General features: G+C 33.4%; 2 protein-coding genes across 7 annotated transcripts in view; one reads left to right on the forward strand and one right to left on the reverse strand.

Annotated features, from left to right (window-relative positions):
- Positions 1-20387, forward strand: part of LOC141483901 (uncharacterized) — a 37410-nt gene extending 17023 nt beyond the window's left edge. The window contains exon 3 of the mRNA XM_074178931.1: positions 20177-20387. Coding sequence (XP_074035032.1) covers positions 20177-20288 — 112 coding nt within the window. The 3' untranslated portion in view covers positions 20289-20387. The remainder of the gene's footprint in view (positions 1-20176) is intronic.
- LOC111508628 (uncharacterized) overlaps positions 1-26722 on the reverse strand; it is a 40211-nt gene extending 13489 nt beyond the window's left edge. For 2 of the 6 annotated variants that reach the window (XM_023164196.2, XM_023164198.2), the window contains exons 1-7: positions 19007-19769; positions 11967-12199; positions 9654-9717; positions 9537-9596; positions 7146-7226; positions 4290-4328; positions 3824-3880 (exon numbers count right to left, since the gene is read on the reverse strand). In XM_023164196.2, the coding sequence (XP_023019964.2) occupies positions 3824-3880; positions 4290-4328; positions 7146-7226; positions 9537-9596; positions 9654-9717; positions 11967-12199; positions 19007-19651 (1179 nt within the window). In that variant the 5' untranslated portion in view covers positions 19652-19769. Of the gene's footprint in view, positions 1-3823; positions 3881-4289; positions 4329-7145; positions 7227-9536; positions 9597-9653; positions 9718-11966; positions 12200-19006; positions 19770-26533 lie in introns of those variants that run through there. The other 4 variants (XM_074178929.1, XM_074178930.1, XM_023164193.2 and 1 more) reach the window with 4 other exon arrangements.

Here is a 26722-nt window from a genome sequence, read left to right on the forward strand (position 1 = left end):
AGATCCGGGGATCGAGCGGGCCAGTTCTGTGGTCCTCCTCGTCCTATCTACTGATTTGCATTTGTTTCAGTTAAATGCTGACGTGCTACTTGACTAAAATGGGCGGGAGCCCCATAATGCATAAAAAACATATCCCTTTAACGCCCAAAGGAACTTCCTCCAGCAGTACTGGATGCACACGTTAAGAGAAAACTGTTCTTGATGGTTAGTTTCGACAATAGCGTGAGAGTTTACATCAGCCCATATGTGGTGATTATGAAAATTAATAATCTTTTCCCGAGAAAAACTACATTCGTCTGTGAATTCTATCGTCTTCAGAAAGTCACAATTTCTTCTAATCATTTTCAGCATCCAATTGCAAAATTCAAAACGGTTCGGAAAGTCTCGCGGTAACAGTGCCTGTACTCGTTGCAGATGGTGAGGGTATAAGAGTTGTTCCTTTAAAATTCGAAATACCGTCATATGATCAACATTTAGCTGGAAAGCAATCTTTCTAGTACTGGTAGTAGGTTGTTCTTCAATCAAAGTACTGCTTCCTCAAGCTGTGGTGTTCGTACTTCTCGATGGCGACCACAATCCTGCGTTCTTTTGTCGAATGAACCATATTCTCGTAATCGTTGATGAAGTCGAGCAAATATTCTATGTGAAAGATGCTGCCGTTGAGGATACATTTCAGCATATCTTCTAGAAGTTTCTAACCCATTCCCCTTCGACAGACAGTAAACGTAACGCATATCAGCCATTTCCTCATTTGTGTATGCCATTTTAATAACAAGTGAATTATTAAAGTAACAAATTGAGAACAGAAGAACAACACACGATTAGTATTATTTCAATTTCGAAAATTCACAAACTGACAGCGTCATACCAATTTAATTGTCACTATCGCTAATAGTGACCTACTAGATAGATTAGTTTCGTATTTTCGCATTTATGACGATGTACCTCTGTAGTTGTTCGTAAAATAAATTTTTGCTGCGAATTGGTTTATTTTGGGCAAAAAACTCAAGAGACATTTTTTGTTTAGAATGAAACAGGCTATCGGAAATAAAATGGTAAACAAATAATAAGACAAAAAGTTGCATTGAAAATAAATTTTAGGGGTTGCGTTTTCCACCCCTTACAACCATGGGGTGAACCAAATAAATTTCTGGCTAAGTGTCATTTTGGTAGTACAAAACGTCAGGTTAATTTCAATATTGTAACTTTTTTGGTGCTTGTGAAAAAAATTGTTATACAAATTTTATGTACCCCCTTTAAGAGGATGTATCTTAACAAGGGATGCTCCAATGAAATTTCTTTATATGAAAGATCCTATCTTTTTTTTTGATGAGGAATCACCTCCTTGAATGTTTTACACTTATTCAGTTACACCCTGTATTGTACTCAGTATATACCAATATGTAACTGTTTAAATGAACTGACAGATATTTATCCTGATTTTAGTTTAGTGAATCAGAATGAATTGAAATGCAAGCTAACTGAATTCAAAAAATCAATGTACCCCTTTTTGTCTGTTCAGGAGTTTTAAACTTGAATTTCAAATTTGTACATTTTAATAACTTTCTTTTTAGTCGTTGCTGAGACGTAGTCAAGGTTTCTAAAACGACATCTTAGGTTAGGGTTAGGTCAAAAGGGAGTGGGTATATTCGACCCCACCGCAACCCATAAGGGTTTATTGTGACCCACACCTATTCAGGTGAGAGCTCTTTCAGTTCAGATGATAACAGTGCGGCTCTACCAAACTCAGAAAACCTGATTCTGTCCGCAGCTGGGCAAGCACAAAGTATGTGCTCTGCTGTTTCATCCTTTTTCCAAACAGAGGTGACACACACTGTCTTCCGACAGTCCCAGTCTCTGCATATGATTATTCAGACGACAGTGACCTGTAAGAAGGCCTTTTAGACATCGTAGTTCATCTCTACCGTAGTCCAACAACTGTTTGGTTTCAGGCTTCGAAGGGTGAATGAACGTCTTGGAGTGATTTTGCACAAACTCCATAAATCTTCTTGCCATCCAGGCGTTCAATGTTTGTTTGGCAAAGCCTAAAGCGATGCCAATGACATATTCTGGTTCGATGAAGCTGCTTGCAGCACCCTCCTTTGCAAGGGAGTCAGCAGTCTTATTGCCTTCCTGACCACTATGACCAAGAATCCAGACCAGACACAATTTGTTAAGTCTTCCTGTTGAGGAGAGTCGTTTTTGGAAAATTTGCTACCAATTGAGACGTTGCCCGGTAGGAGCCAAGAGCTTCCAACGCCGCTTGTGTGTCTAAGAATATTTGTATTGACTTGTGTATGAGGTTGGATTCTACCAATCTCTCCGCACACAATTCAATTGCATAGATTTTCGTTTGAAATACAGTCGCATAGGTCCCTAGGCAGGTTGATATATTTGTCCTGGATCTGCGACTAAAAACACCTGCACCAAAACCTGAAGGTGTTTTTGATCCATCTGTGAACCAACAATTATCTGCTCTTAATATTTCCTTCTCCAGGGGGATCCAGTCTTCTCTACCAAGTAACAGTACTGTATGAGGTAGTTCGTAGTTGATTGTTGTAGGCATAATATCAGAGGTCACTCCCAGAATGCTGTGACTTCGCAATTGGCGATGTGCACAAGTCTATATACAGTCCATCTAGCCTCTCTCCAGAAAAATGTGGAGAGGGGATAGATCTAGAAGGATCTCAGTGGCCACTAACGGTGTGGTACTGATAGCACCACAGATGGCCAGACGAGCATGTCTGTATGCCAGAAAGGTTCGCATGACCCGTTTTCTGTGAAACCTTCGGTCACCAGCAAACAAAGTCTGGCTTTGTGTAAAATGTTTTTCATCTGACGAGGGCATCAAGCAGTATATTCACAGCCCCTGGTGACCCTGAACGTAATGGCCTCGTCTTGAAGTCGTAGTTGCAGTTCTGTTTACCAGCATGGTATGGTCGATTATATGCCATTTCCAGCCAGGGATGATCCTAGTGATTGAGGTGGTGTATTGTCGAATGCTCCTTCAATATCGAAAAATGCAGCAATTGCATTCTCCTTTCGGTCAAGGGATTGGAAAATTTCTCTACAGTAGTATTGGGGGTCTTACTCGACCCCCAATACCATCGAAATGCGTAGGGGGTGGATAATTACTCATAAATGCTGGAAGATTGTATCCACGACATGTCTTGTACTGTACTTTCATTGTTCATGTGAAACTTATACACAGTATTTTTGGATCATTTTGATACATGTTAGTAGTTGTTTCCTGCAGATGTTTACCAGAACCCACGGTGTAGGTAGTTGTGATATATGAATGTTTCGTGATTCTATTTCGAAATATTTATTTTCTCTTGCATATGTATCTGTCTTCAGAAAAGTTTTGATTTCTGTTAAATTATTGGTACATGGGATGTTTCGTCCTCGCTTAGGGCTTTGTTTACGAGATGGAGCTGTTATTAGTTAATCATTCTCTTAAACCAAGCTGCGTTGAAATGAATCGGTTTATACATCCTGGATTAATATCCGATGACTGTCATCGAATATTAATGTAGGATGTATAAACCTCTGAAGAAGCTAGCGAAAGCGAAACGTCAGAAAGAAATTCCAAAAATCCACGACTTTCGAACCCGAAAAATAGTGACACTAAAAACCTCGGCCGCGAAAGCCTCAACCATTTTGTCACTTAAAAATGTTTTTTAATTTATTATGAGTGTCATTTATCTAGGAAACCTAGAGAAATATCATGTAACTCTGATATAAAGCAACCTCACAAGGTTTCTTAAAATCTATTAGATCATCTTGAAATTGTATTAATATTGAAATGTATGTGTTTACTCACTTGAAATGGCGCAGGCGTATAATGAGCTGGTGGTTGATATGTCGAGTAAAATGTATTCTTAAAAAAAATGTACCAGTTATAAATGGTATAATTTGATGAAGTGATTAATGGTAAATAATTTTTTCTTCAAACTCAAAAATGCATGTTTTGTGACTTAAATTCATATACTGAAGATGATGTTTATCTCCTATCAAAATCATCACAATGGTTACGGTTCTACTTGTAGTGTTAAAATGACAGATTTTACTGCCACTAGCAATAAAATTAATTACAAATTTTGAAATATCTCCTAATGTTTTCGAAAGATTGGCATTTTTCACTTTTGAAGAAAAAATAGTATGTTTTATTTGGAGAACAAAGTTTTGTCAGGCTCGCCAAAGAAAACATCACTTGTTCCGCTAATGAAACAAAATACTATTTCCATTTCGTCAAGAAATATTAAAAAAAAAATTAATAATCTACTTACCATGCCATTAATTGAACCGGCACAAGATGCTTGTTGGCTCTGAAAAAAATTTTATGAAAAATTAACCTATCTTCGAAGTTCAATTAGATTATGTGATGTGATCTTTATTTTTATATCAATTTCTGCTTCAATCAAGATGAAAAAAACAAAAAAAAAAGTGGTCACGCAATCGCATTATCTTTCATATATCATTTATTGGAACAAAAATTGCTTTGAATGCGAGGTATTTAGCTGCCCTAGAAAATAAGAATGGTGTGTCCTCTTCTGTTGCCAGTTCTGTTCGTTTACAAATCAGTAAATCATTATATTAAGATAGACATGTTATTTGATAATTGTGAATACTATTTCTCTTCTTTTTCAATCAGAACAACCATTTTTAAAATTTGAATTGTATTTTTTTTCATATATATATATATATATATATATATATATATATATATATATATATATATATAGTGTGGAGCTTGTTTGTGTAGGTACCCGCAAGTTCAAACCATCCACCATCACACAAAATGGCTGCCTATAATGCATTCATATATAGAATGTTAAGGTTACCACTCAGCAATGAAGCCCGAAACAAAGAACCGAAAATCATATACCAAATAGCGAACGAATACGGATACACCAAAAAGACAATAGATAAATTAGAAAACAGAATCAAACAAAAAATACCGAACAAGGATCAAGCCACCCCAACAGACAAAACAACACAACGATGGACAGTGAATTTCACTAGTTCGGACTTCCATTGGCTACTATATAAAATGATTTGAAATCCCTGAAACAACTAAAAAAGAAGAATTGAAAATGAATAGCTGAAAATAACAATTATATTAGGCAAAATGAACCTGAAATGAAATAATAGGGAAATAAAATACAAGTAAAAATAGAACAATTGAATGAATAAAAATGAAGAAATGAAAAAAGAAAATAAAAATAAAAAGTGGAGAGATTCCAAGTCACGTTAGTTCACGACGTTTCGATTGTTAGTATCTACAATCATCTTCGGGTGATGACTGGACTGATTCCTCCGAGAGATGACTATTTATAGGTCGTTCGAGTACTTTCACTTATCCCAGCTTTCCATTTTCCGCTTCACTGGTTCCGTGGGAGATGACCGTTTTGACGGGAGTTGGCCATTTTTCGCTTGATGATGGGTTTCCATATGTTGCATATTTCTACGCTGGCTTGGCTGAATACGTTGTTGGACAACATGTATGTGGCTTCCTTGAATTTTCTCCTAAACCAATGTTTCTCTCTGTGCAAGATCTCACCTTGGGACCACTCGATGTTGTGTTGATGGGTCCAAACATGGTCTGCTATTCCTGATTTGATGGTTTCCCCTCGCTGTGTGTGTTTCTTGTGCTCGGCAATGCGATCATTCAATGGCCTCTTAGTTTCACCACTATAGGATTTTCCGCACTCACAGGGTATCCGGTAAATGCAATTATTGGAATCGCAGTCCGCGTTTGGTGGCCTTGTTACCGGATCTGAAGCAGGTTCTGATGTTGTACTTGGAACCAATTCTTCTTATCCTCTCCGATAATCCTCTGATGTAGGGAAGTGCAAGCACTGGTTGTGACGGCTTCTCTTCCTTGCGAGGCTCCCGCTGTCTTCTAGCCAAAGTCTTTTCTACCATCGCTTTGGAGTAGCCATTCCGTTGAAAATCATTTTTGATGATGTCTAGTTCCTTCTCGAGACCTTCCTTCGTATTACAAAGCCCAAAAGCACGGTCTAATAGAGTCTTGATGATTCCTCTTTTAGTCGCTTAATGGTGGTTGGATTCGTGGTTCAGATACTGTCCCGTATGAGTGGGTTTTCGGTATACATATGTTTCCCACTTAGTGTCGGTCTTCTTTACCAAAACGTCTAAGAATGGCAATTCGTTGTGGATTTCCTTCTCCATTGTGAAATTGATGGAAGGTCTCACGCTGTTGATGTGTTTCAGGAAGGCGTCTAGTTCAGTATTCCCATGGTTCCATATTATGAAGGTGTCGTCAACATATCTCCACCAGACTCGTGGTTTCTCGTGGGCTTCTTCAATGGCCAGAGTTTCAAATCACTCCATAAATAGTCATCTCTCGGAAGAATCAGTCCAGTCATCACCCGAAGACGATTGTAGATACTAACAATCGAAACGTCGTGAACTAACGTGACTTGGAATCTCTCCACTGTATATTTTTATTTTCTTTTTTCATTTCTTTATTTTTATTTATTCAATTGTTCTATTTTTACTTGTATTTTATTTCACTATTATTTCATTTCAGGTTTATTTTGCTTAATATAATTGTTATTTTCAGCTATTCATTTTTAATTCTTCTTTTTTAATTGTTTCAGGGATTTCAAATCATTTTATATAGTAGACAATGGAAGTCCGAACTAGTGAAAGTATTCATGCATTAATTTCATTATTCCAAATTTAAATTTTTTGAGTTATACCACTTGTAAACAGTTTTTGAGAGTACAAACACCGTATGCCGCTGTTAACATTTCAAGTATTTTTTGAGCACACAATTCCATTTAGAATTTTCAAGATCTTGTTGAAGCAAATTTCTAGGATTCAAAAAAAATATTCTAAAAACATCTTTGAGGAATTTCTCTGTAACTAGTTGTTTCCATCCATTGCTTATTAGCGAAATCTTGAAGGGATTTTTCTATCTGTTCAAAAAAATGTGTAAAGCTCTGTAAAAATACACTACTATTTTTTAACATACATGATGGAATCCATGACGTATTCAAAAAACACTTCATTGCGAGATTTTCTTTGAAGAGTGAGTTATCATTTACACACAGAAATTTACTTAGTGTATAATTCATATTTAGATAAATCAACTGCATAAGAAGATTATTACTTACGGAAGGGGTAGACAGAATTGCAGGTTGTGGCACTGATACCATTACTTGTTCCCAATAGGAAGTCGGATAAGTTTGCAATGTCTGTAAAGAAATTATCAAGAGAATTTGATACTGAAACCACTTTTATTTTTGTCGCATCACATTCACTCAGTTTTTATTAGTTAATTCAAAAAACATCATTCGAGAAAGTTTTTTCAACTGTACCAAAAAACGTTTCCTGAATTACTTGTAAAAGTCGAGAAAGATTCATTAGATCCAAAAGAATTTCCCCCAGATAATTTATGTTTTCATTTGCAGTTTTCGAAATGGTGAGAAAATCTCGAAAGCTAACACAACATTATTCAAGTTTTGCTCTAAAAAATATAATTCAATTTAAAGAACACTGTGAGTTTTGTGATGTACTTTGATTTGTTCTGACTACCAGATCCTTTGTTGTCATAATACTTATATTTTATTCCAAGTGTTATCCAAAGTAAATATTATCATTATATTATTTGCATTTCATTAGTTCGGACTTCCATTTTCTAATATGATATAAATTGATTTGAAATCCCTGAAAATAATCTATAAAAAAATGTAAAAATTTGAAAAAAACAATTATATCAAGCAAAAAAAATGAAATTACAATGAAATAAAATACAAGCAACAACCAAAAAATCAAAAATGTTAACTATTAACAGAAGATGATGATTAAAAAAATTAATAACAAAAAATGAAAATCAAAAACTAAAAGATTCCAAGCCAAGTTACTTCACGACGTTTCGATTGTTTGATTCCACAATCGTCTTCAGCTGATAACCGGACTTATTCCTCCGAGATCTGTCTATTTATAGGTTATTCGAGTGCTTTCACTTATCCCTCCTTCCTTCTAACCGTTTCATCGGTTTTAGCAGGTACTGACCGTTTGGCGGGAGCTGACCGTTTGGCGGGAGTTGGTCGTGTTTCGCTTGATTAGAGGTTTCTATATATAGCGTATCTCTACGCTAGCTTGGCTAAATGAGTTGTTGAACAACATATATGCGACTTCTTTGAATTATCTCCTGAAGCAGTGTTCCTCCTTGTGGATGATTTCAGCTTAAACCCACTTGATGTTATGTTGATGAGTCCAAACATGGTCTACTATTCCGGATCTGCTGGTTTCTCCTCGCTGTGTGTGTTTCTTGTGCTCGGCGATGCGAACTTTCAATGGTCTCTTAGTTTCACCGATGTATGATTCTCCGCACTCGCAGGGTATCCGATAAATGCAATTCCTGGAATCGCAGTCTGCGTTTGGTGGCCTGGTTTTCGTGAGGCTGCTACGGATAGTGTTCCCAGATCTGAAGCAGGTCCTAATGTTATACTTGGACCCAATCCTTCTTATCCTTTACGACAATCCTCTGATGTAGTGAAGTACAAGTACTGGTTGTGGCGGCTTCTTTTCCTTGTGATGTTCTTGCTGTCTTGTAGCTGAAGTCTGTTCCACCATCACTTTGGAGTAACCATTCCGTTGAAGGTCATTTCTGATGATGCTAGTTCCTTTTCGAGGAATACAAAGGAAGTTCCAACTCCCGCCAAACGGTCAGCTCCCGCTAAAACCGATGAAGCGGAGAGAGGGAAGAGGGGATAGGTGAAAGCACTCGAATGACCTATAAATAGTCAGATCACGGAGGAATAAGTCCAGTCATCACCCGAAGACGATTGTGGATACTAACAATCGAAACGTCGTGAAGTAACTTGGCTTGGAATCTTTCAATTTTAAATTTTCATTTCTTGTAAATAATTTTTTTTAATTTTCATTCCTGTAAATAGTTCAATTTTTTTTTTTTTGGTTGTTGCTTGTATTTTATTTCATTGTAATTTCAGTTTTTTTGCTTAATATAATCGTTTTTATCAGCTAATCTTATTAGACAATGGAAGTCCCAACTAATCAATTGCACCACGAAACATTGTCAACCACCTTCAACAAACATTATACCTATTATTGACAGATCAGCAAAAAGACGAAGAATTTTTTCTGCGCACGCGGTTTTATATATATCGTCATGAACTTTCCAATATTTTTCCATTCATTTGATGACTATCAGAAGAGCACAAGTTCTCAATTCATGAACTTACAGAATATTTATAAATAAATCATATTTGGTTTGATTGTTTTTTTAAATTAGGGACAAGCTCAAGACAGTTGACATATTTACTCTCCTATTTAATTATTAAGCTAAACCTATCCTTGAATAAAATCTGAAGGAAACCTATAGTATAAAATAATAATAATCCAAGAAAATCTCAGTGAAATAACAAAACAGTACCTTGAATAGTATCTGTAGTTCATGTAATTTTTGGGTTTGAATTAGGTGAACCTGTTTTGTAATGGAACATTTTGTTGAGAATAGTTCTTACAAATGATATCCTTACCCGTTCATCTCCTGAAGCAGATTGTTGTTGAGCAGCAGCTCCATCTTCAATGTATGTTACCTGATAACAAAAAAACATAGATAATAATGAAGACATTCTTAAATACGAAATATTTACTGTTTTCTCGTTTCCGTTTTCATCATCCTCAACTCTGCTTGAGAAATCATTTTCCCTTTGATAACTGCAAAATAAAAACTCATCAAAATCATAAGTAGAAATTTTTTCGCGAGCACAGCAACAAAATTTTCAACTTACAATTAACAAATATGTATTAACGTTGGTAGGAAAATTATATTAATTATTGCTCTACGAACACAATATTTTGAACTCTTCATTTGTTTTGCATGGGACGTCATCATGATTATCTTCCAAATTAGTTTTCCTCGTACTGGATGATTTGTTGAACATGGCGAACCAAAGCTATTTTGTTTTCAATGACACACTCAGTGGATAAGCATCAGCCTCAGAAGAATGTTTTCTTTGAAAAAAAATTATTTTTAAACTCTTTGTAAAAAAATCACCTCTATCACATTTATAGAAATTGAGGAAATATTTTCATTACTAGTTGGCGAGATGATTGTGAACATTATAGACCTTTAGATTCCTGAAATGGACGTACAGGGTATTCTCACTTTTTCCAATTGGATCATCCGGTATTTTTATACCTAAATGAGATTCTTCAACATTATTTTTCACTCGTACTACACGAAATTGTGTGTAGATTGGTCTTGTAGTTTTTCTTGTAGAATATATGTAGTAGAAGTTCTGGTACTGTTTGCAGCATTACTGGATAATTGCCCTCTGGTCCCAACAATTTATATGGTTGACACGAGTTTACTGGTCATTTGATGATATTCAACTTAAACATCACAGATCAAAGGATGTTCCATAAATTGAATCATACATTTTCAATTTCTCGAGATCATTTTCTTTCAGATGTCCAGAACATTGGTACCGTTTTTCTAATTCACAGATCTCATCACTAACTGAAGCTGTTGTTTCTGATTGAGCTCGGATATAATACAAATCCACCTTATCTAATTGCTATTGCTCATTTAAAACTTTATCAATTTTTCTTGAAACTAGACAATTTTGGCTTTTTTATATTTTGGAGATAAACGCAAGAGACTATATAGTTTTGATGTCAGGAACATATAGATAGTGTTTTCCAATCACAAGTTTTGCACCTCACTACCTCCAGAAACAATTGAATGGACAATACATTTCCCGATGATATCTGCAGTTTTACCTATTGTGAGTTGTACTTTACTTCAACAAAATAAGGAAACTGGATATATCATGCCACCACTGTCCAAACACTCAACTTATATTTCAGTTGTACCTGCAGTGAGAGCCTGTGGAATGTTGCAATTTCTTTATCAAGGAGTTTTCAGTACATTGCATCATTAATGATTCTTTTCATACATTTGATGCGGATTGTTTCTGCCCTATCTTCTTACAGCACTCGGATCACTCGAATCCTTTATGGCCTGGTTTGTGATGAATCACAAACTGTTACACTCGCAACAGAATTTATTGGTGAAAATCGTCCTTCCTTTTTCATCTCGAAATTTTTATAATTTGACTGCCAATTTAATCCTTTCCTCTGGTTTTTGTATTTTGCTTATGGGGCGCTGCGAAAAATATTTTCATTGCCATTTCTTGCACTGAATTCATCAAGAAGTTTCATCTTCAGGTTTCTGGCTTTGGTAATTCGTCCCTTGACTCTATGAACTAGCAAAAATTTTCGTAGATTTTTGTACACTATGCAGCTATAAAAATCAATTCCTAATTCGTTTAGTTTATCAACGGTGACAAAGAAGTTTTTTAAGTGATCTTGCTTTGAGTATTCTTCTTGTGACAGTTTTAAAATAAAACTCGTTTTAGGAGATTTGTCTTTCTAGCTGAACCGTGAGAGTCATAAACATTTCACAGTTTGCATAGCATAATTCGGATGCATACACTTATAGAATTATATCAGATTTTGCTTTCTGGTCGACTTTCCTATGCTGCTGCCTTGCCTGGTTTTATCGTTTATCATTTGCATAAGACCAATGATCATTTTTTATCAAGACTGTCTCCATCTAAAGGTTCCAGGTGTCATAATTGTTACCTCCCAACTTTTCTGATTCTACTGATTTCTAGAAAGGACCGTTACCGATATAAGCACGTCTTTCCGATCCAAGAGGGCAGTTCAGAAAGTGCATCGAGCGGCTAAACAAGAAATTTAGTTAGTTGCTGAGTGTTGTAAATAAATTAGTTTGTGGTTAGTGAAATATTGTTGGAAATAATTTTTTTAAGACAGTTAATTCTTTAATTTGTTACAATATTCTCAAGTTGACAATATAATGATAATCAACAAAAGTAATTGAAAATCTATCGTGTAAAACCAACAGTATCTCAAACAAATTGTAATCAGTATAAACTCACGTGTTACGGAATTCCAAGAAGGAAAATTTCAACTGAGTTCCACATAATTTCTTAGTCCGCAATATTACGAGAGATTCAAATGCCTTTTTTTCATTTATGAATAAGATGTATCCATAGCCTTTCCTCAGAAACATGTTCAAAATATTCTCGGGATCGACATACCGCACAATCTCCTCATATAGCTCTGATTTTCTTACTCCAGGTTGAGCATTTGCAAAATATAGGCGTTTACTCTACAAAAAAAACGGAAAATCACTACAAATAACTACACACTTATTAATGGCACCATAATGGCTCATTATTATTCAGAAATATTTCTGTTTTACCAACATTTCGATATAATACACACCCAATCAAGGAAAATCATAAAAATCCCATTGGAAAAATAAAAAACTAGTTATCAACAATTCACTTAAAAAGGTTCAATGAATCATTGAAAATATTTTCATAATATTACCATCGATCCGTTTTTTTTTATGATCAGAAGCTACTTGAAAATGCTTTTTTTTTATTTTTATCTGCTATTTGTTGAAAAATTGTTGTAAACAAAAGCGTTGTTAATAAGATAATTCAAATTTTGTTTTGAAAACATAATCTTTGATGCAAATTATGATTAAAAAAAAATGTTAAAAAAAATTATTGGTTAAAAACAGATTTGTTGATTAACAATAATTTTCTAACCCTTGTAATTAATACTGAGGAACCCTTTTTTTATCATAACTCATTTTGCTCTTTAATAACTGAAAAAAAATTTCATTTGAATTTTCATTGTTTATTTAATGAACATTTGTTATAAACAATTCATTTTTTTCTATACATTTTTTTCTCCCTACACAATATAATAAAAATGACCGTGTATTATTTTTTGAGACAAAAAATATATTTATATTTTATATGGAACTCCATCTAATCTGACTAATAACCAGTCCGTGCCAAGGTTATTGTTAAATCATCTGATAATAGAATTTTTAACAGGTGATGATCGACTGTATTGCCAAACATGCGCCAAAATAACTGACTGCTATAAGGAAACAAGTATAGCTGAGGCACCAGTCAATTAAATAATAACACTGATGATTTTCAAACATGAATCAACCTCTGACGGAAGCACCAAACTCTTACGGTTAGAAATAGATGAACATTTCAATCTAGCAGACCACTATTATAATATTCATGCAGTCATTGTTCACTGTGGTTCTGGCGTTAAATTTGGTCAAAGACGAAACGGACTGGTTTAAGTTTGACGATAATCGTGTCACGAAGTATTTGGCGATGTATTAAAGCTATTGGAGCCCCTGGAGACACCCTACATTTTGTTTTATGAGAGAGAGAGGACATTGGCAGATCAAGATGTTCAGATGATGTGGTTCTGCAGGTTTTTCCGGGTTTTCCTGTAGCTGAAAAAGCAATTGCGCCACTGGAATCAATTATGTCGCCCCGGAGCGCCAATTAATTTTTATTGTTGTTTTTATTTTTATCGTTCTTTTATAATTTCACAAATAAAAATTTGTTTTAATATCGAATTTTAAAAATTATGTTTTTCTTTATTCCATTATTCTCACCTGTTTAAACTCATTATAACTTATAAATTAATTGAGATACGATAAAAAAACTTAGGATTTATTTATTCTCTATTAATTAACGAACAAATTGAGCCCAAAATTCAAACTGCTATCCAATTATTCACTTCATTCATTGCATTCGTTTATGAAAAAAATCAGGAAATTTGTTTTTCAATTTGTATGTTCAATTATCTTATAAACTATAATAAATTTGAATATATTACTCACATAACTTCAAATCTATTAGTTTATGAATTATGAATAAAAATAAGCAAAACATTTCTATAATCTAAAAATAAACTGGAAATTGTGTTTATTTCAATAAATTTTTTTTATCAATGATTGTTTGCATTTAATTAAAGTTTTTTCAAATTCCATTTTAGATTAGCCTTTTCTGAGAACATTTTTTAGATAGTGGCTCATAATCTTCAGTATCATCTTGTTCCTATTCCGATCTTTATTCAAATTTGAAAAATGTCAAATAGTTTTTGAGTTATTTACAAAAAACCAAAGCTCATTTTTTTTAGTTGGTTGTTTATTATTTTTGCAAGGGGAGACGGGAAAAAGTTTGACCAGACTTTCATTTTTAATATTTTCTGAAGTAAAAACTCCATTCGTAAAAAATAAAACAGCATTTTTCTCTGTATAAGTCGAGAAGGGCATTACGGTAGTTATTTTTTTCATTTATTCGACTTCATATCATTCATTCATATCATTGGAATATAGCAAAGTTACCACATGACAAAAGAAATGGGCTATATATGTATAATTATACATGACCCAGATTGTAATATAGAAAAATGATAGTTTGAGTAGACTTCAACGGTACCCTAACTGTAATAGAAATTAAAGATTCGTAATTTATCAATATATTTTAATTTCTCAGATGATTTTATTTGATAGTTGCGTGATTAAATCAATTTGCAGAGCCGTCGGGGAAAGTGGTGAAAATAAAAACTGATTTTTTTGACATATTTTTGATGACATCCCAGTTATTAGAAGATGATCGTTGATGAATTTTTCACTGAATGGTAGCAAATTATTCATAGATAACATGTTCAAGATCAAATCAATTTGCAGTACCATCGGGGAGAGTGGAAAAAATAAAAACAATTTTTTTTGACATATTTTTGCTGACATCTCAGTTAATAGTGGATGATCGTTAATGAATTTTCCACTGGAATATGGCAAATAATGTTAGTCATGAATCATTTGCTATATTTCAGTGAAAAAGTCATCAACGATCATCCACTATTAACTGAGATATAAGCAAAAATATGTCCAAAAATCAGTGTTTATTTTTTCCACTCTTCCCGACGGCACTGCAAATTGATCATCTACGAATTATTTGCCATATTTCAGTGAAAATTCATCAACGATCATCCACTATCAACGGAGATGTCAGCAAAAATATGTCAAAAAAACTAGTTTTTATTTTTTCCACCCTCCCCGACGGCACTGCAAATTTATTTGAACATATGGAACATATGGAACCCATCATCAAGCGAAAAATGGCCAACTTCCGCCAAAACTGTCATCTCCCACGGAACCAGTGAAGCGGAAAATGGAAAGCGGGGATAAGTGAAAGTACTCGAACGACCTATAAATTGTCATCTTTCGGAGGAATCAGTCCAGTCATCACCCAAAGACGATTGTAGATACTAACAATCGAAACGTCGTGAACTAACGTGACTTGGAATCTCTCCACTTTTTATTTTTATTTTCTTTTTTCATTTCTTTATTTTTTTTTATTCAATTGTTCTATTTTTACTTGTATTTTATTTCACTAGTATTTCATTTCAGGTTTATTTTGGTTAATATAATTGTTATTTTCAGCTATTCATTTTCAATTCTTCTTTTTTAGTTGTTTCAGAGATTTCAAATCATTTTATATAGTAGACAATGGAAGTCCAACCTAGTGAAATACAAAAAAAACTAGTTTTTATTTTTTCCACCCTCCCCGACGTCACTGCAAATTGATTTGATCTTGAGCATGTTATCTATATGAATTATGTGCTACCATTCAGTGAAAAATTCATCAACGATTAATTATCTACTATTACTCGTATCTGAGATATAAGCAAAAATTGTCATAAAAATCAGTTTTTATTTTTCCACTCTCCCCGGCGACACTGCAAATTGATTTGATCTTCTTCATGTTATCTATGAGCTATTTGTCATATTTCAGTGAAATATGACAACGATCATCCACTATCAACTGAGATGTCAGCAAAAATATGTCAAAAAATCAGTTTTTATTCTTTCCACTCTCCTCGACAGCACTGCAAATTGATCATCTACGAATTATTTCGTTACTGTTAGTGCAAAAGGTCGTATGTAAAAATTGTCCATTTTCATTTTATTCGTGCTAAAGGTGGCATTTTGCAGTCTGCAACTGCTACAAAAATATTGTATGTTATCAGCTGATCTATTATAGGATATGGTTAAATGTAAAAAAGTCGTATGTTGTGCAGCAGATTTTTTTTACTGCAAAAAGTCGTATGTACAATATTACCTTGACGGACAACAAAGAGGTTAGGTTACTCACATGTGCTGTACGAAAGTTTAAGGACCTCCAAGACCTGAAAACTTGCCTTGAAGAAGATCATCATTTTTTTATGATAATCTCCGTCACAATAATTGCTCAGAAACAATGTGCCCTTACATTATTACGCAATGAATTTGATCATTTTGAAGATTTATGATTTAATACTTTCAAATCATTTCTAACTTCCTCATCAGAAACATGAAAGTTGAAATCTGAAACAACTCTAATTCTCACGTTTCTGATACGTAAGCTAAAAATACGTCGAAACTTAAATGATAATCTTTTAAATATTCATTAAATCAATTGTATAATTTTTCATTTTCTTTGTACAACATTTTTAATAAAAGTTATTTATACATTTTTGAAGTCTAATATTTTTTTAATCAGTTTAATTGTATGTTTAAATATGGTTTTAAATTCTCCTTGGTTTGATAATTATACAAATCAAGCGCGGAAAGATATATGTGCCTAAATGCAAAAGGATGTATGGTAAATTTAGGCTCAAACATTAATTGCAAAGAGTCCTATGTTGATATGAAAAAAGTCGTATGTCAAATTAACTTCCAATTTAAAACTGAAAAAAGTCGTATGTTACTGTAATTATCTTATTTATCAATTTAATGTTCAAAAAGTTACATTATACATTAGTTACTATGGAAACAGCAGACAGAAATATAATAATGAAATCATACCAATAAATCATACGGAAATAATCAGTTTTTATGCTCCCCTGTAAAGTAATTAACTTTTACATACGACCTTTTGCACTATCAGTAACGATTTGCCATATTTCAGTGAAAAATTCATCAACGATCATCCACTATTTATTTTTTCCACCCTCCCCGACGGCACTGCAAATCGATTCGATCTTGTATTTATCATCTACGAATTATTTTCCATATTTCAGTGAAAAAATCATCAACGATCATTCACTTTTAACCGAGATGTCCGCAAAAATATGTCAAAAAAACTAGTTATTATTTTTTCCACCCTCCCGGGCGGCACTGTGAATTGATTTGATCTTGAACATGTTATCTATGAATAATGTGCTACCATTCAGTGAAAAATGTATCAACGATCATCTACTATTACTCGTAATTGAGATATAAGCAAAAATATGTCATAAAAACCAGTTTCTATTTTTTCCACCCTCCGCGACGGCACTGCAAATTGATTTGATCTTGAACATGTTATCTATGATTATTTGTAATATTTCAGTGAAAAATTAATCAACGATCATCCACTATTAACTGAGATATCAGCAAAAATATGTCAAAAAATCTATTTTTTATTTTTTCCACCCTCCCTGACGGCACTGCAAATTGATTTGATCTTGAAAATGTCATCTATATGAATAGTGTACTACCATTCAGTGAAAAATTCATCAACGATCATCTACTATTACTCGTATCTGAGATATAAGCAAAAATATGTCATAAAAATCAGTTTTTATTTTTCCACTCTCCCCGACAGCACTGCAAATTGATTTGATCTTGAACATGTTATCTATGAATTATTTGTTATATTCCAGTGGAAAATTCATCAACGATCATCCTGTATTAAGTCAGATGTCAGCAAAAATATGTCACAAAAACTAGTTTTTATTTTTTCCACCCTCCCTGAAAGCACTGCAAATTGATTTGATCTTGAACATGTTATCTATGAATTATTTGTTATATTTCAGTGAAAAATTCATCAACGATCATCCACTATTAACTGAGATGTCAGCAAAAATATGTCAAAAAACTAGTTTTTATTTTTTCCACCCTCCCCGACGGCACTGCAAATTGATTCGATCTTGAACACATTATCTGTGAATAATCTACTATCATTCAGTGAAAAATTCATCAACAATCATCCACTATCAACGGAGATGTTAGCAAAAATATGTCAAAAAAATCAGTTATTACTTTTTCCACTCTCCCCGACGGCACTGCAAATTGATTTGATCTTGAACATGTTATCTATGAATAATGTGTTACCATTCAGTGAAAAATTCATCAACGATTCACTCATAACTGAGATATAAGCAAAAAATATGTCATAAAAATCAGTTTTTATTTTTTCCACCCTCCCCGACGGCACTGCAAATTGATCATCTACGAATTATTTGCCATACCTATTTCAGTGAAAAATTAATCAACGATCATGCACTTTCAACTGAGATGTTAGCAAAAATATGTAAAAACTAGTTTTTATTTTTTCCACCCTTCCCGACGGCACTGCAAATTGATTTGATCTTGAACATATTATCTATGAATAATTTGCTATCATTCAGTGAAACATTCATCAACGATTATCTACTATTAACTGAGATATAAGCAAAAATATGTCAAAAAACTAGTTTTTATTTTTTCCATTTTTTTCCATTTTGTTCCATCTTGAACATATTATCTATGTACCACCGTTCATTGAAAAATTCATCAACGATCATTTATCAACTGAGATATACCTAAGCAAAAATATGTCAAAAAAATCCTCTATTCCGATTTCGTTCAAAATATATTCATATAGGTATGTAGGTATTCACAAAAAGTATTCTGAATATGGTAAGTAAAAATTTTATGTTAGCTTCTCCCTATGGTTACTTGGAATCATTGAGAAATTTCCACTTTTCTCAAGATTATTGTGAAAGTTTTTATCTCAGGTACATACAACTCTCAAACTTTAAAAAATTGTCATATTAGTGATTTTTCTAATATCTACTATTTTTACCTAATATTCAATTTTTTCTATATGTAATTCACTTTTTACATATCAAACATTCACACAGTTACAACCTCACTATTTCTGTTATTAATTCTTCAGAGTTGTACATTGCGTACTTCAACTCAATGTTATCAAAGTGACTAATGTTAAATAAATATTATCTCACCATCTAAATACCTTCTTTGTCAAGAACAAAAAAAACTGAATATGTGAAACCCTACCTTATTTTCTACAGGAATGTTCCATTCAATTTGTATGTCTTTTCCAAAAATTTGAAAAGTTGGATAAACCTTCTTTCTAGCTTCAACTGCTTTTTTATGGCTTTCGTATTTCAACAAATATTTGTCGGTTTCAGCATTTTCTTCTTCCGTTTGTCTCATTAGTTGTACTGATTGCAACCCATTTCCAATAATTTTGGATACCTCTTGTAAAACTTCTTCGGAATTAATTTCTTTTGGTACATTCAACAGCTCTAAGCGATGGTTGTCGAGTGAGTATGTGACGCCAATTGGAGATCCATTTATTTTTTCGCCATCAAGTAGTACCACAGCCTTTCTTGCAGATCTAACGTCGAAATAACTAACGAAACAATATCCCCTGTTATAGCCACTGAATTCGATAAGAATTCTGATTTGGTAAATATTCCCGGCTTTTATGGCAAACTCTAGTATATCTTGAAGAAGTAGGTCAACGGGAATATTCCTTATGTATATCTCTGTCCCGCGACGAGGGCGCGAAATATGTTTAAACGTGGCAATAAATTGCCCATTTACATGAGAAATATCGTACATTGACGAATAATCGCCTTTGCTACATATCATTTTGTGTAAAGCCATGTCGAACAGAGGCTCAGTTGGTGAAGCCATATTTAAAATAAAAATCACAACACAAACTTCTGCCCCAATTCACAATAAACACAAAAGAAACTAGAAAAGACGTACTACCGCACTATGGCACTCTGGTAGTCCATTCGGTTTATATTTGCATTTGCATAGAATTTTGCCCTTTCCAGTCCACGGTCATTGGCGCTCATTGGCGCTCAGTTGGCGCTCATTGGCGGATTCGCACTAAAGAAAACTATGCTTTTGGAAACATGAGTCAGCCCAGTTGTGGTAGAAGGAATAACTAAATGTTTTTCGAATGCATTATATTTGATTTCGTGATGTTTGAGATTTGAAATTTTCCGGTAAACGTTGAATAAGGGCGCTCACTCTGGATTTAGACTTCAGAACAATATTTTCTAGAAGTTTTTGAGATACCAATTAGGAGTTTCGATAAAAATACTTTTGAAAATAAATAGGATGTCAAATTGATTTAAAAAAAACAAACTGTGGAAGACTGAAATTATTATTTTCAATAGAAAATCATTATCAATTGATTATTGTGAGCAGGGCCGGATCCAAAGGGGGAGCACGCGCCCCGGGCGACAGTTTTTGGGGGGCACCAAATGATGACGCGACAAAAACCAAAAATATAAATTTCATGTTTTTATATTTCTATTGAATATAAAAGGGTTTGCAGCAAATAAGGCTAGAAATCTAAGATGCTAAAGTTTAATTAATGTAGTTAATGTATTATTTTCAATAAAACTTTTGAAACTGTCTTGAGCATTTTACTTTCACTCGACCTTTCATCATAATCATTTTTATTTCATTTATATATTAGGGAGGTGTATTTTTTTTATTTATTATTTCCTTATTTTTTATACCAATTCAAGAAAACTTTATAACAACTTATTTCTTATATGTTCAGAAACGATTGTGATTTTCATCATTTTTTTTATAATACCATTTGTTTCTCTATGTTTTGTAACTGTTATTCATATTCTACTGTTGCTGTTCTTCTGTAATTATTATTATATTCATCGTGAAGTTTTGAACTTCACGTGAGGCGCAAAGAAGAAGAAAACGGATGAATATCGAGATCTTAGTATTGAGTTGGGTAGACTCTATCAAATGATTGTTCTTGTTGTTGAAGTCCATGGTAACGCAGAAATCTTGGCCGGGCAGATGCTGAAGGCTATCATTCTTGGTCCATTGCATCTATTCACAACAGACGATTATCGCACCCAATGAACACTCAATCCACGGTATGGGGAGTGGTTATCGGTTGGTAATGCCGGTGCGTCCTCCGAGTGGCCGGCTTATGTCAAAAATAAGCACAAGAACAATAATTAATATGAGCCAGAGGGTAACGATTGGAGTTTATGTCCAATCGTGGAGATTGGACTTTATTAGCCTTCATCGGTTCGACGATTATTCGGTACACTATTTTTTAGGTCCCGTCTAGGAGTGAACATGAAAAACTCTCAGATACGCGAATGAGGTCCTTATGAAGGTGAGAAATTTAACAGGTATGAAAAAATAATAGAGATAAGTATAAAACTATATAATTAACTTATAAACTGATGAAAAGTAGACACAACATTCAAGAATGAGAGAAAAAGTTAAATTACTACAAGTGTCTGTTGGTGAAAACTACAAACTTGTAATTAGAAGAACAAACAGTATATTACTGTTTTAATAGTACATAATTCTGAAGAAGTTATGCATGAGTACCTACTTATCAGTGTTGATGGGCTATTTAATTATTAGAAAATGTAGTGAATAAAAAATATAATATATCCTAAATAAAAATTTTAAAAATGTTTCACTATAGGTTCGAACCCCTCTTGCTGTATATAAAGTTCTCCGTTATTATTCTCATATTTTTCATATTGTGGAAGGTGAAAATACCCAAAGGAGGTCGATAAAAAACTGATTTTCTCTCACAAAAAATGACTTTCGTCCAATACATATTACATATTTTATTTAAAGAAAGTATTTCAAAGTGTTGATTAATGAACTGCCAAATGCTTGACATTTCGTGAAATTCGAATGGAAGTGATAATGTTCCCAGGAAAGGTAATGTTCATCTCATTGGCATGCATTTGATCAGGAATTTTTCAATTTGATTTTTATTGCGTGGATTTTTTGTCTACCTCACCAAATCATTTGTACTGTAACTCATTAGCCAATAATAGCATAAATTTATATGGATAACAGTATAGGTCAAAGTTATAATTGTTTCCCATTTTTCTTTCGATAATTTTGTATTTTTTAGCGTTTTGATACTATCATCACAGGCTTTCAAAAATATTATAAAATTGCTTATTACTCAGGAAAACTGAGTGAATATACTTTCAAAATAGGGCCAGTGTTGGAAAAATAATTGGAAGACCTATCAAACGAGCTGTCACAAGACCCTCTTGTATAAGAAAAAAGTGAATAGTATTCTATCGACGGTGACGTTATAGGTACTATTTATTGTATTCATGTAACACTTTATTGGGAGAGTTTCACTAAACAGTTTACAAAACCGCAACGCAGTTTATACTATGAACATGTCTGATGAAGCTATTTTATAGCGAAACACATGTTGCGGTTTTGTAAAGTGTTTAGTGTTACTTGAATACATTATGGATTTTCGGCCAGTCCCAATGTTATTCTATTGTCTTTTATCAAAAAATACTGAAAATTATGCATTTTATAACTTTTGTCCGATCTTGATATCTGGTCTAATACTTCCTCTCCCTTGCCTGTAGGTATATTCTAGAAATATACTGTGATAACACAGCAGATCACAGTCTTTCACTTTAGTGCGATATAGCAAAGTGAGAACAATGTTTTTTACTAAATAATATCAGTCTCTCCACAGAATTCATAGAGATACGTTTGGAATAAAGAGTCATAGATAATAAAGATACGGAATAAATAGGTATATGGAAATTAAAGTGATAATTTAAGTGAACACAACAAAAATTTTCAAATCTATTGCTGTAGCCTTAGCAGCCCCCTTCACCTGCGTCTTTGATATCAACCATAGTGAAAAAGTATAACTGTATCTAAATATTTCTATCTTCTCATAAAAATTATACAGCGGCAACTACGCTCCCTTGTTAATAGATATACGAAAATTGCAAATTTCTGGTAAAACAGAAAATTAACCTTGCAGGTCAGGCCTCCCTAAGAAGAAACTGAACGACATTGATAATTTCCAAGAAAAAAACTTCAACTCCCATCCGCCGAGCATGGTAATAGGTGGTATTACACATTTTCTGTAAAATGAAAAATAGTAGCAGAGTAACTATTGAAACAAGAGAAAAATAAAAAACTATATTAAAGAATAAACATATTGACATATATATTAAATAATAAAAGAATAACAAGAATCAATTTTAATGAACTAAACCAACGATAAAAAGAATAACTGTCAAAACAACTGAAAAATTAAGAAAGAAGATTGAACCAATTGACGTTCCGTTGTTTAGATTACGACAGTTGTCAAGGTCAAGGCAATTCGTGGTTGTGCGCACATGAATAATTGTTATGCCATCAGAGTCATGTAAAATAAATATATGGAAATTGAAGTAATGATGCAAGTGAATACAACATTTTCAAATATGTGGCTGTGAAACCTCAGTAGTCCTCATCCTGTCACCTTACCTACGCCCTCGATAAAAATATGATGTATCTAAATATTTATAGATACCTTCTTATAAAAATTATAAATTATCAACCGTGAACCAAAAAAATTTATCTTGTTGTGCCAGATACTTCTTTCAAACTTCCATTATTTTCTAAATTTTTGGAAAACTCATAACTTATCTCATGATAATATTAGAGTGTTCAGTGCCGGCTTGTCGTTGGGTCTGTCGATGATGATCGACACCGGCACCGGTCTAAAACAAACTTTGTTTTCAACAAATAATTTCCGATAAAAGCGAGACAATTTGTGATTGTGCGCGCATGCATAATTATTATGCCATAGAAAATAAAGTCATAGGGCCATAAAAATAGAGACATGAAAATTGAAGTTGGATCTCCCACAGGAGAATAGGTGGAAAAATGGAAAATAATGGCAGAATAACTATTGAAACAATTGAAGAATTAAGGAAAAAGATCAATGATAAAACTAATTAACGTTTGGCTTGTTAGGTTGTCATGATGCGCGCAAAGTCAATTATTGATTGTGCGCGCATGAATAATTTTATGCCATTAGAGTGATTATAGTCATATAAAAAAATATAAGAAATAAAGCAATGATGCAAGTTAACAAAACCAATTATTTCAAATATGTGATTGTAGCCTCAGCAGCCGTCTTTTTACCTGCGCCCTTAATATTAACTATACTGAAAAGTATGATGTATCTAAAAATTTCTATCTCCTCATAAAACTGTGAAACCCAAAACTGTATGAGAGAGACTTCTTTCACACTTTTACAATTTTCATCATTTTTAGAAGCCTCATAATTCATCAAACTCATAATAATATTTAAGTAGGTTGGTTACCATAATGTGTTGAGTGAATATATTTCACCCCAAGTCGGTTCTGTAGGTGATTAAGTTTTCGACAAATAATTTCCGATAAAAATAACAGCTACTCCCCCTCGTGAGTATAGGAACATTCTACATTTCTGATAGAACATCAGAAAATAGACCAAGCACGTCGAGCATCACAGAAAATGAACTGGACCAGATTAATAAAAAAAACAAACCCCCATCCTCCGGGAATGGCATATTTTCGATAAGCTAGAAAATAATAAGAGAATAACTATCAAAACAGTCGACAAATTGAGAAATAATATTGAGGATTGAACAAATTGACGTTTATTTGGTTTGTTAGGTTGCTACAGTTGCAATGGTGAGCGCAAAGTCAATTTGTGATTATACCTGTTCCATAATAATTTATTCATCAAAAAATATTGTAAATATATATATAAAAACAAGAATATTTTATTTGAAGATGAATAATAAGTTGGTCACATCGTCTACTGTTTTTGCAGTAGACCTCCTGTTTTGGCCCTTGAGGTACTCTTTGATAGTTGAAATGAACTGGTGACTAAGTTCACTTTCTATAATCATTATTGAATGATTATAAATAGTGGAAATAGTAGGATATCTAAAAAATACTTTTCTACTGTTTTCTGCATGAATCTATTTTTTATTTGACACGAAATCTATCGCTAAACATGAAAATGTCCTGGCAATACTGACCGTTTTGAAATGATCCTCAGCTCAGAATTTAACACAGTGTGAGACAGTTCGAAGTTCACCGGGCCAGCTAGTTCATGAAATTGAAAATAATCCTTGCAGGTAACAGATTATTTCTGATGAAATAGAAAAGAAACTTTGCAGATACCATAATAAAGTCTTCTTTGCAATTAATTTTCGAATCATATAAAAGGAACTCCATGGATTACCAATGTTATTAATGAAGCAGCATAGTTTTTTAATATTGTTACATAGTTTTCTACTATCCAGTTCACTTCTAATTTGTGCCATTTTTTATCGTAGACGTCTCTCTCGATTTCTTCGGTAACAAGTTTTTTGTTGCTATTTCTGTTTTTTAACAATTTTAACAACAGGAATTTGAAAATTTTCTTGAGTTGAACTTTCGAGTTCAACAAATAGAAATAAGAATCGCTTCCTTAAAAAAAATAACCTCGGCATTTCAGTAACGATATAATCACATAAGTACCTACATAATACCTTTTATACAAACATAACTATTCTTCATATTTTCAGTAATATTGCATTTTTTCAATTCCTCAGGCATAGTTTACCCTATTCCCAATCAAAAAGTAAGGAAAAATATTTTCATTTTACCGTTCGATCGTTACTTGCATTTAAATTTAATTTTTTTATATCCAGTACAAGTGACCAAAACTGACACATTTTTGCTACAAACACTTGAACTTATTATTGTATACATAAATGATCTTCCTACATATATTGATACAGCAGATGTTTTTTTTTGTCATAAGTAACCAACAAGTGGGGAAACTAAATCAGTTGTCATGTGAAACACTGGCAAAATGCGAAACATACTTTAGCGCTAATAAGACTCAGGAAATAACCATTGCAAATAGATCCCAAATGTCCGACGGTGACAAAGAGGTGTGTCTACTAGGATTCCACCTTGACAACAAATTAAATTGGAATGGACATACGACATCATTATGTAAAAAGCTCTCAAGGTGTCGCTACGCATTGAGAGGACTAAGGAGTTTAGTTTCGAACGATGTGCTGAGAACTGCATATTTTGGCATGGCTCATTGCCATATAAACTATGGAACACTGATATGGGGTGCTTCCTCACATGCAAGTGACGTATTCATTATCAAAAAAAGATAATGAGAGATTTTGAAAAAGTTGATTACAGAACCCATGCTAAAATGGGTCATACTTACATTACCTTCCATGTATATACTAGAAGCAGTATTGTTTGTACATAAAAATGAAAATACAAAACACAAAGATATCATCAGGCTACTGAAGATGCATTATCAAAACACAGACAAACAAACGGAGTTTCTTCCCATAAAAATATATAACACTTCGCCTAGTGAGTGGAAAGACCTTCTTATCGAAGAATTGAAGTTCAAAGTAAAAAATTCACTTGTCAACCAAGGCTTCTATAAGATTGATGAGGTATTCAATTGTCAGTGGACCTAATATATGTACCTATATGTGTGTATGCGTGTATATATGTGTATTTATATTGTGAGTCATAACTATTGTGAGATTTTTTTATGTACTCTATGTATATTTTTTATATTTTCAGTATGACGTACCTAAGCAAATTTTGTTATTGCAGATAGGTCAATAAAATTTCTTTCTTTCATGTCAGCTCTCACGATGTTTAATCGGGAATCAATCAGCTATATGAAAATACGAGTTATTAGTCAAATAACGATCTGGTACTGACCTCAAACTGAATTTATCTTTTCCAGTTCAAAGCTCACATTAGTATTATACCGTGAAAAGAGAACTGGATCTGCAACATACTCCTGTGAAACACGATAGTAATTCTGCTTCTGCAGCAGTATTTTGTGATCAACGCCTTGTAAAAATTACGGAACATTGCTGCAACTGCCTCACCATCACTGAACTGAAC

The sequence above is a fragment of the Leptinotarsa decemlineata genome, unplaced genomic scaffold, assembly GCF_025532065.1.
Source record: "Leptinotarsa decemlineata unplaced genomic scaffold, Ldec_3_MD MMD2_tig00004307_RagTag_RagTag, whole genome shotgun sequence".
Taxonomy (NCBI): Eukaryota; Metazoa; Arthropoda; class Insecta; order Coleoptera; family Chrysomelidae; genus Leptinotarsa; species Leptinotarsa decemlineata.